This window comes from Oncorhynchus gorbuscha, linkage group LG23 (assembly GCF_021184085.1).
Source record: "Oncorhynchus gorbuscha isolate QuinsamMale2020 ecotype Even-year linkage group LG23, OgorEven_v1.0, whole genome shotgun sequence".
NCBI classification, from domain to species: domain Eukaryota; kingdom Metazoa; phylum Chordata; class Actinopteri; order Salmoniformes; family Salmonidae; genus Oncorhynchus; species Oncorhynchus gorbuscha.
Genome location: NC_060195.1, coordinates 62467668 through 62478705, shown reverse-complemented (window position 1 = coordinate 62478705; position 11038 = coordinate 62467668). Strand labels below are relative to the sequence as shown.

Sequence of the window (11038 nt, the reverse complement as noted above, 5' to 3'; positions counted from 1 at the left end):
ATGTTGTACGGTTAGTCACTTGTAAATACTGTTAGTGAGCTGTATGTAGGAGAGAATTCTGGTTCAGTTCATTGTAGATCATTTCCTAAACAACAGTTGCAGCCTTCTCACGGTCTTATACAACACGGACTGAGCTGACCTGCTTGCGAGGCGAGCCTTATCAGAAAGCCCCTGGCTATAGTTTCCATTTCTCCGTTGAGTGACCTGTCTTCGGTGCACGTGCTGCTTAGGAAGGAACACATGGACACAGTCAAACACACACTATTGTTTTTGGACCGTGCAGCACTAAGGAAGAGCAACATTGTTCCGTCACCAAAACATTCCCATTTCGGTCTGAAAAAGCACCCTGCAACTACATTCCAACCCGATAGCAGCAGGTAGTTGACAACAGCTGACGTCAGGGGATCCGTCACTAAACAACAGGTGCAGACGTCTCACAGTCTTATGCAACATTGATAGAGCTGACCAGCCCCAAAACGCAATCAAATCGTCTTGTTTTTAACCTTGACTTTTTATGACGTGTCTCTTGTACACGTACTGCTTAACTGCCCCATAAAGTGCATCATATCTGAACAGGTATCGTTTCAGAATGAGGGGTGCTGTAGCTCTGCCTGTGTTGCTGTTCTGTCTGTCTGGGACATGGACTCAGGAGGAGAGTGGACGGGTCAGAGGGAGTGACATCACTCAACAGGGACACAGAGCGACGCTACAGAGGTGACCGGCGAACGTGCGACCACGCAACCTAATAATAATATATGCCATTTAGCAGACGCTTTTATCCAAAGCAACTTACAGTCATGTGTGCATACATTCTACGTATGGGTGGTCCCGGGAATCGCACCCACTACCCTGGCGTTACAAGCGCCATGCTCTACCAACTGAGCTACAGAAGGACCTAGAACCTGACATTGGTCTATAAATACGGACCAAAAATATAAATGCAACAACTTCTACAATTCTACTGAGTTACAGTTCATAGAAGGATGTCAGTCAATTGAAATAAATTAATTAGGCCCTGATCTATGGATTTCACATGACTGGGCAGGGGAACAGCCATGGGTGGGCCTGTCCCCCAAGTGGGTGGGCCTATACCTTCCCAGGCCCACTGGGAAGCAAGGCCCATCCAATCAGAATGATTTTTTTTCCACACAAAAGGGCTTTATTACAGACAGAAATACTCCTCCGTTTCATGTTACGAGAATTATGTTCTCAATGTTCATAATTAAATTAAACTACTCGGTCTGCAACCCATAATTTGTAAGATACTGGCTGAATGAAACAGACGGAGGCCCAGCTATGATAGTCAAAAATGTATTTAAACATATAAATTCCATTAACATTTCATCAGCTGTCCGGGTGGCTGGTCTCAGACGATCCCACAGATGCAGAAGAAGCCTGATGTGGAGGTCATGCGCTGGCGTTGTTAAACATGGTCTGCGGTCATGAAACCGGTTGGATGTGCTGCCAAATTCTCTAAAACAACGTTGGAGGTGGCTTATGGTAGAGAAATTAACATTCAATTCTCTAGCAACAGCTTTGGTGGCTCCTGCAGTCAGCAACAAAACTGCACATTTTAGAGTGGCCTTTTATTGCCCCCAGCACAAGGTGCACCTGTGTAATGATCTTACTGTTTAATCAGCTCCTATACAGTGGGGCAAAAAAGTATTTAGTCAGCCACCAATTGTGCAAGTTCTCCCACTTAAAAAGATGAGAGAGGCCTGTCATTTTCATCATTGGTACACTTCAACTATGACAGACAAAATGAGAAGAAAAAATCCAGAAAATCACATTGTAGGATTTTTAATGAATTTATTTGCAAATTATGGTTATACTTTGTTTTATACCCTTTGTTGGCAATGACAGAGGTCAACCGTTTTCTGTAAGTCTTCACAAGGTTTTCACACACTGTTGCTAGTATTTTGGCCCATTCCTCCATGCAGATCTCCTCTAGAACAGTGATGTTTTGGGGCTGTTGCTGGGCAACACAGACTTTCAACTCCCTCCAAAGATTTTCTATGGGGTTGAGATCTGGAGACTGGCTAGGCCACTCCAGGACCTTCAAATGCTTCTTACGAAGCCACTCCTTTGTTGCCCTTTTGGTGTGTTTGGGACCATTGTCATGCTGAAAGACCCAGCCACGTTTCATCTTCAATGCCCTTGCTGATGGAAGGAGGTTTTCACTCAAAATCTCACGATACATGGCCCCATTCATTCTTTCCTTTACACGGATCAGTCGTCCTGGTCCCTTTGCAGAAAAACAGCCCCAAATGTTTCCACCCCCATGCTTCACAGTAGGTATGGTGTTCTTTGGATGCAACTCAGCATTCTTTGTCCTCCAAACACAACGAGTTGAGTTTTTACCAAAAAGTTATATTTTGGTTTCATCTGACCATATGACATTCTCCCAATCTTCTTCTGGATCATCCAAATGCTCTCTAGCAAACTTCAGACGGGCCTGGACATGTACTGGCTTAAGCAGGGGGACACGTCTGGCACTGGTGTCCTTTGACATCTCTTTGGTCTTGGCCATAGTGGAGTTTGGAGTGTGACTGTTTGAGGTTGTGGACAGGTGTCTTTTATACTGATAACAAGTTCAAACAGGTGCCATTAATACAGGTAACGAGTGGAGGACAGAGGAGCCTCTTAAAGAAGAAGTTACAGGTCTGTGAGAGCCAGAAATCTTGCTTGTTTGTAGGTGACCAAATACTTATTTTCTACCATAATTTGAAAATAAATTCATTAAAAATCCTACAATGTGATTTTCTGGATTTTTTCTTCTCATTTTGTCTGTCATAGTTGAAGTGAACCTATGATGAAAATTACAGGCCTCTCTCATCTTTTTAAGTGGGAGAACTTGCACAATTGGTGGCTGACTAAATACTTTTTTGCCCCACTGTACATGCCACACCTGTCAGGTGGATGGATTATCTAGGCAAAGGTGAAATGCTCACTAACAGGGATGTAAACAAATTTGTGCACAACATTTGAGAGAAATAAACTTTTTGTGGGTATGGAACATTTCTGGGATCTTTTATTTCAGCTCATGAAACATGGGACCAAGACTTTACATGTTGCGTTTCTATTTTTGTTCTGTATATATTGATTGAATCAATATCATTACTAAACCACAAAACATATGACATATTTTGCTGGTGGAATATTGATGTGTCTTTGATCTTCTTCAGCCCTGGAGGCCAGACTGAGTGCCAGTGAGAGAGAACTGACCACCACGAGGAATGATGTTGATGAACTGAAGAGACAGAACACAGGTAACGACAGATCCAGACCCGGCCGTTGAGAGAAGAACTACAGCTCACATGTCTCACATCTAACGTCTCATCACCCTGTTGTTTCGTCTCATCACCCTGTTGTTTCGTCTCATCACCCTGTTGTTTCGTCTCATCACCCTGTTGTTTCGTCTCATCACCCTGTTGTTTCGTCTCATCACCCTGTTGTTTCGTCTCATCACCCTGTTGTTTCGTCTCATCACCCTGTTGTTTCGTCTCATCACCCTGTTGTTGTTTCAGTCACGGAGCATTGCACTGAACTATCATCGTGGGGACAGAACAAAATAACGCTCTAAGTGGGACTGTGTGTTTTCTCTCCTGTATTCACAGACAGACCAAAAGTGGCTTTCTCTGCTGCTGGTTTGAACGATAAGGGACCCATAGGTCCCTTCAATACTGACGCCAACCTGGTCTACACCAGAGTCATCACCAACATCGGCAAGGCCTACAGCCCGATTACAGGTAAGATGCCTGTTTCTGTCCAGAGGTGGTGTTCCGTGTGCCCGAGTTGAAGTGGAGAAAAGTAAAGAGTTGACCCCTCTCTTCTTGTCCTCTGCTGCAGGTGCCTTCACAGCACCAGTGAGAGGCGTCTACTACATCAGATTCACCGCTGCTCAACATGGGCTTGGTTACATGGGTATATCCATGTTTAAGAATGGGCAGGCGACCATGTCTAACTATCATTACAATAGCCATGGATACTGGGTCTATTTATCTAACGGAGTCATTCTGGAGCTGGAGGAGGGAGACGTGGTGTACATGCGTCTCCCTGCGAGCTTCAGGCTCTATGATAACTCATATAATCAAAACATCTTCAGTGGTTTCCTGCTTTTCACCGTGTGACAACATCAGAAATACTGTGATGGTCTCATGTAAAGAGGAGTTTGAATGTCAGGGCCTCGCGGAGCCACAAAGGCTCTGCTCTGACGATCAATAAACACATCTTGAAAAGGGGAGAAGAATCACACATCCTTTGTAAAGCGAAGATCTAAAGATCTAAGGGTTGTCATTATGAGTGAGAATACACTAAGTGACAATACACCAGAAGCAATGCTAAATCACACACTATACTGAACTGTACACTACTGAACTGTACACCATACTGAACTGTACACTACTGAACTGTACACTATACTGAACTGTACACTACTGAACTGTATACTATACTGAACTGTACACTATACTTAACTGTACACTATACTGAACTGTACACTACTGAACTGTACACTATACTGAACTGTACACTACTGAACTGTACACTATACTGAACTGTACACTACTGAACTGTATACTATACTGAACTGTACACTTTACTGAACTGTACACTACTGAACTGTACACTATACTTAACTGTACACTATACTGAACTGTACACTACTGAACTGTACACTATACTGAACTGTACACTATACTGAACTGTATACTATACTGAACTGTACACTTTACTGAACTGTACACTACTGAACTGTACACTATACTTAACTGTACACTATACTGAACTGTACACTACTGAACTGTACACTATACTGAACTGTACACTATACTGAACTGTACACTACTGAACTGTACACTATACAGAACTGTACACTACTGAACTGTACATTATACTGAACTGTACACTACTGAACTGTATACTATACTGAACTGTACACTACTGAACTGTATACTATACTGAACTGTACACTATACTGAACTGTACACTACTGAACTGTACACTATACTGAACTGTACACTACTGAACTGTACACTATACTGAACTGTACACTACTGAACTGTACATTATACTGAACTGTACACTACTGAACTGTATACTATACTGAACTGTCCACTACTGAACTGTATACTATACAGAACTGTTCACTACTGAACTGTACACTATACAGAACTGTACACTACTGAACTGTACACTATACAGAACTGTACACTACTGAACTGTACACTATACTGAACTGTACACTACTGAACTGTACACTATACTGAACTGTACACTACTGAACTGTACACTATACTGAACTGTACACTATACTGAACTGTACACTACTGAACTGTACACTACTGAACTGTACACTATACTGAACTGTACACTACTGAACTGTACACTATACTGAACTGTACACTATACTGAACTGTACACTACTGAACTGTACACTACTGAACTGTACACTATACTGAACTGTACACTACTGAACTGTACACTATACTGAAATGTACACGACTGAACTGTACACTATACTGAACTGTACACTACTGAACTGTACACTACTGAACTGTACACTATACTGAACTGTACACTACTGAACTGTAGACTATACTGAACTGTAGACTATACTGAACTGTACACTACTGAACTGTACACTACTGAACTGTAGACTACTGAACTGTAGACTACTGAACTGTACACTACTGAACTGTAGACTATACTGAACTGTACACTACTGAACTGCTTTCTCTCTCCATCCCTCAGTGGTAAAGACCAGAGGCAGTGGCCCAAATCACAGCGTTGAACAACTCCCATTTATATGTTGACAATGCCTGAGGTCACTGGGCTATTACTCATTAAGTTGCGTCGTTTTATATGACTGTTGTTATTGTTTTAAGTCATATTCTTAGCCACTCCCTTTCTCTGGTCTATCCAACCGGGTGTGTCTCCCTCTCTCTGGTCTATCCGACCGGGTGTCTCCCTTTCTCTGGTCTATCCAACCGGGTGTGTCTCCCTCTCTCTGGTCTATCCGACCGGGTGTCTCCCTTTCTCTGGTCTATCCAACTGGGTGTCTCCCTCTCTCTGGTCTATCCGAACGGGTGTCTCCCTTTCTCTGGTCTATCCGACCGGGTGTGTCTCCCTCTCTCTGGTCTATCCAACCGGGTGTCTCCCTCTCTCTGGTCTATCCAACCGGGTGTCTCCCTTTCTCTGGTCTATCCGACCGGGTGTCTCCCTCTCTCTGGTCTATCCAACCGGGTGTCTCCCTTTCTCTGGTCTATCCGACCGGGTGTCTCCCTTTCTCTGGTCTATCCGACCGGGTGTGTCTCCCTCTCTCTGGTCTATCCGACCGGGTGTCTCCCTTTCTCTGGTCTATCCGACCGGGTGTCTCCCTCTCTCTGGTCTATCCGACCGGGTGTGTCTCCCTTTCTCTGGTCTATCCGACCGGGTGTGTCTCCCTCTCTCTGGTCTATCCGACCGGGTGTGTCTCCCTTTCTCTGGTCTATCCGACCGGGTGTGTCTCCCTCTCTCTGGTCTATCCGACCGGGTGTCTCCCTTTCTCTGGTCTATCCGACCGGGTGTCTCCCTCTCTCTGGTCTATCCAACCGGGTGTCTCCCTTTCTCTGGTCTATCCGACCGGGTGTCTCCCTTTCTCTGGTCTATCCGACCGGGTGTGTCTCCCTCTAACTTATTTGTGTCTCGTTCTCAGCATCCCTCTCCCTCTCTCTGCCTCTCCCTCTCTCTCTGTCTCTCTCTCCCTGTCTCTCTCCCTCTCTATCTCTCTCTCTCTCCCTCTCTCTCTGTCTCTCTCTCTCCCTGTCTCTCTCCCTCTCTATCTCTCTCTCCCTCTCTCTCTGTCTCTCTCCCTCTCTCTCTCTCTCTTTCTCTCTCTCTCCCCCTCTCTCTCTGTCTCTCTCTCTATGTCTCTCTGTCTCTCCCTCTCTTTCTGTCTCTCTCTGTGTCTTTCTCTCTCTCTCTCTCTCTCTCTGTCTTTGTCTGTCTGTCTGTCTGTCTGTCTGTCTGTCTGTCTGTCTGTCTGTCTGTCTGTCTGTCTGTCTGTCTGTCTGTCTGTCTGTCTGTCTGTCTGTCTGTCTGTCTGTCTGTCTGTCTGTCTGTCTGTCTGTCTGTCTGTCTGTCTGTCTGTCTCTCTCTCTCTCTCTCTCTCTCTCTCTCTCTCTCTCTCTCTCTCTCTCTCTCTCTCTCTCTCTCTCTCTCTCTGTCTCTCTCTCAATTCAATTCGCTTTATTGGTATGACGCAACAATGTACATAATGCCAAACTTATTTTGGATATTTACAATATAAAAAATAAATATAAATGAGAATTAAAATTGTCAACGGGACAACAGTAACAACAATAACAATAAGCATACAGTAGAGTACATGTGCAGGTTGATTGGTCTGTCAGACACTGTCCCTCATCTTATGGCAGGCAGCAATGTAGTGCGCTGCCAACCCACAGCTCTCTGCGTCCTCCCCCAACAGGACGGGTAGCCTACTCTCATCAGAGAGGTCTTTGAAACCTCGAATAAGGGTTTCAAATTTGGGAAAATGAAACTCTCTAATTGTTTTATATTTTTTACATTTTGTCAGGAAATGCAGCTCCGTCTCAGGTTCTGCTGTTGTACAGTGGTCTCTCTCTCTAATATACATGTATATATATATATATTTCTCTCTCTCCCTCTCCCTGTCTCTCCCCCTCTCTCTCTCTCTCTCCCTGTCTCTCCCTCTCTCCCTGTCTCTCCCTCTCTCTCTGTCTCGCTGTCTCTCCCTGTCTCTCCCTCTCTCCCTGTCTCTGTCTCTCTCTCCCTCTCTCCCTCTCTCCCCCTCTCTCTGTCTCTCCCTCTCTCCCTGTCTCTCCCTCTCCCTCTGTCTCTCTGTCTCTCCCTGTCTCTCCCTCTCTCCCTGTCTCTCCCTCTCCCTCTGTCTCTCTGTCTCTCCCTGTCTCTCTCTCTCTCCCTGTCTCTCTGTCTCTTCCTGTCTCTCCCTCTCTCCCTGTCTCTCTGTCTCTCCCTGTCTCTCCCTGTCTCTCCCTGTCTCTCCCTGTCTCCCTGTCTCTCTCTCTCTCCCTGTCTCTCTCTCTCTCCCTGTCTCTCCCTGTCTCTGTCTCTCCCTCTCTCCCTGTCTCTCCCTCTCTCCCTGTCTCTCTCTCTCTCTCCCTGTCTCTCCCTCTCTCCCTGTCTCTCTCTCTCTCTCTCTCCCTGTCTCCCTCTCTCCGTGTCTCTCTGTCTCTCCCTCTCTCCCTGTCTCTCCCTCTGTCTCTCCCTGTCTCTCTCTCTCTCTCCCTGTCTCTCTGTCTCTCCCTGTCTCTCCCTCTCTCCGTGTCTCTCCCTCTCTCCGTGTCTCTCCCTCTCTCCCTGTCTCTCTGTCTCTCCCTGTCTCTCCCTCTCTCCCTGTCTCTCTGTCTCTCCCTGTCTCTCCCTCTCTCCCTGTCTCTCTCTCTCTCCCTGTCTCTCTGTCTCTCCCTGTCTCTCCCTGTCTCTGTCTCTCCCTCTCTCCCTGTCTCTCCCTCTCTCCCTGTCTCTCTCTCTCCCTGTCTCCCTCTCTCCCTGTCTCTCTGTCTCTCCCTCTCTCGTGTCCTGCTGTAAAAGTGGCACCACTCCACCCTGCATATTTCCCCTCCCTCTCACAGTACAGGTGGTTACATGGTGGTGTAACACGCCCTCCCCCACTTTATCCCCCTTTTCTCTCCTCCCCTTCTCCTGGTGTATAGCAGTCAGCCCAGACAATCGTGGGCTCAGTCTAGTCAACTAGAGAGAGAGAGAGAGAGAATACAGCACAAGACCTCTGGAGTACCACTGGCAACGGGACGGTTTTCTTTTACATACATACACACTCGCATTCACACTTTCTTCCACACACACAGACTCGGAAGCGGCAGCATGTTGGTGAACAGGGTCTGGCATGTGGTGTGTGTGCTCTGCTGTGTGTGTGTGTCGGTGTGTGTGAACGCAGAGGAATATGAAGTGAACTACGCAGACAACTACGAAAACGAGATTACACAGGACCAACAGGACGGTACGTCTGTCTTTCACTCCTTCATTTCTTCCCTTGTTCTTCTGTCTCTCTGTTTCTCTCATTGACCTGCTCCCCCTTTTCTCTCTCTGTTTCACTTGTTCACCTGAGGCCTACATTCTAGAGATGGCTTGTAATGGCTGACTGTGGATTGACAGTGTGGTGTCTGGTTCTCTCTCCCTCCAGGGGACTCCCCTATGACTACCTGCCAGGCTACAGACCTCTCTCGCTGGAACAAACTATTCGTGGCTCTGGAGGACTCCCACCAGAGGGATATGATGCTGATGGAAGCCCTGGAGCAACGCTGTGGAACCCCGGGAGTCTGCCAGCAGTGCCTGCCTGCCATCGAAGCAGTTTTCCGGGGGCAGGCAGAGCAGGCGAGCCCCAGGCTCCATCGAGGCCTCGTGGAGCTGAAGGAGGAGGTAACAGAACGAGAGGGGAGGATGAATTCTTCAATACAGCAGATCAGGCAGGAGGGAGCAGAAAGTTATGGGAGGATGATGGCTGTGTTACATCTTCTCCTTCAGAACAGCAAAGAGCAGAACCATAGACTACATCGATTGGAGGAGAGTAAGCTGAGAGGGGAGGTGACAGAAGGGGCTGAATCTTTTGGAGCCGGGCATAGAGAAGCAGAGCCAATCAGGACAGGGAATAAAGAGAATGGATTTAGGGGAGGGGCTTAGTGGGACAGGTAGACCAATAGGGACGAGACCTGGCAGTGTAGGGGCGGGTCTCGGACTGGGTTTGGGCATGAAGCTGTTCCCGTCAAGCACAAAGAAACAGGAAGTGACATCATCACCATCATCGGACCCGGGAAAGATTGAGCGCCTCTGGTTGCTATAGCGATAGAAAAGCAGAAGGTGCAGACCCAGCTGGGCCTAATATCCTCTGTAGGGAACGAAGGATGAAAAAAGACGAGGAGAAATTAAAGGAAGGATGTCTGATGGAAATTGTCCTCTATCAGGGACTGAATTAAAACTAAAATATAAACTTGTTGAAATTTTGGAATTTTATACAATAGTAAAGCAAAACAATCGCCTTGAAATATGTTTAGTATTCTTTTAAATTCTGTATAATTAAAGGAAATGCTCTGTGACTCTAATTGTCTAAGTGATGAATAAAGATTTGTTAAACTTTTTAATTGGTGGAAAGGGTTCCTCCTGTCTCAAGTTATACACCCACCATCTTTACCAGGGAAACTTGTCATCATGGACATTGTGGACAATAACAGGAGTGTCTCAGATACTGTTGACATCTCAGCTATAATCAGACACAGTCCTCTTTCTCATTACTAAGTTTGTACACTTTAATAAACTGTTTAGGATTTATGACGTTTTGCCAGACTTATAACACAGTGACGGTTCTGCTGCCACAGAACTTCATTCGTGTGTGTGTGTGTGTGTGTGTGTGTCGGTGTGTGTCGGTGTGTGCTGGTGTGTGTGTGTCGGGGTGTGTGTGCTGGTGTGTGTGTGTGTGTGTGTGGGTGACATGAAGAGAGTTTTCCATATAAAGTAGCAGCCAGCTGGAGGGTAGGCTAGAAGGAGGGTGTGTTTGGAAACTGTCAGCTTTTCTCTCTTTTGTTCAAGACCTAGTTTCAAAATGTCACAGGGTTCAAGGTATTTGAATCCCACCATCCTGGTTTACATGCATTGTGACCTGACACAACGATAGACGAGACGAGAGGAGAGGAGACGAGAGGAGAGACGATGAGAGGAGAGGAGACGAGAGGAGAGATGAGTAGAGGAGAGATGACGAGAGGAGAGATGAGAGGTTATTATTAGTCTTAATCACAGCATGCACTCACAAACAGCTGCTATCAGATGGATAGATACACTCTCCCATCCTCCTCTCCCCCATCCTCCTCTCTCCCATCCTCCTCTCTCCCATCCTCCTCTCCCCCATCCTCCTCTCTCCCATCCTCCTCTCCCCCATCCTCCTCTCTCCCATCCTCCTCTCTCCCATCCTGTTCTCTCCCATCCTCCTCTCTCCCATCCTGCTCTCTCCCATCCTCCTCTCTCCCATCCTGCTCTCTCCCTTCCT

The 11038-nt window shown here is 46.4% G+C and overlaps 2 protein-coding genes across 2 annotated transcripts; both read left to right on the top strand.

Annotated features, from left to right (window-relative positions):
- The first annotated feature begins 911 nt into the window (after positions 1-911).
- LOC124011652 (complement C1q subcomponent subunit A-like) lies at positions 912-4428 on the top strand. Its single transcript, XM_046325111.1, has 4 exons — positions 912-1500; positions 3186-3269; positions 3618-3749; positions 3850-4428. Exons 1-4 carry the CDS (start codon positions 1443-1445, stop codon positions 4128-4130), a joined length of 555 nt encoding a protein of 184 aa, XP_046181067.1. The 5' UTR covers positions 912-1442; the 3' UTR covers positions 4131-4428.
- Positions 4429-8455: 4027 nt separating this feature from the next.
- LOC124011697 lies at positions 8456-10139 on the top strand. The gene is made up of 2 exons (XM_046325186.1): positions 8456-9001; positions 9185-10139. Exons 1-2 carry the CDS (start codon positions 8866-8868, stop codon positions 9679-9681), a joined length of 633 nt encoding a protein of 210 aa, XP_046181142.1. The 5' UTR covers positions 8456-8865; the 3' UTR covers positions 9682-10139.
- Positions 10140-11038: the final 899 nt, after the last annotated feature.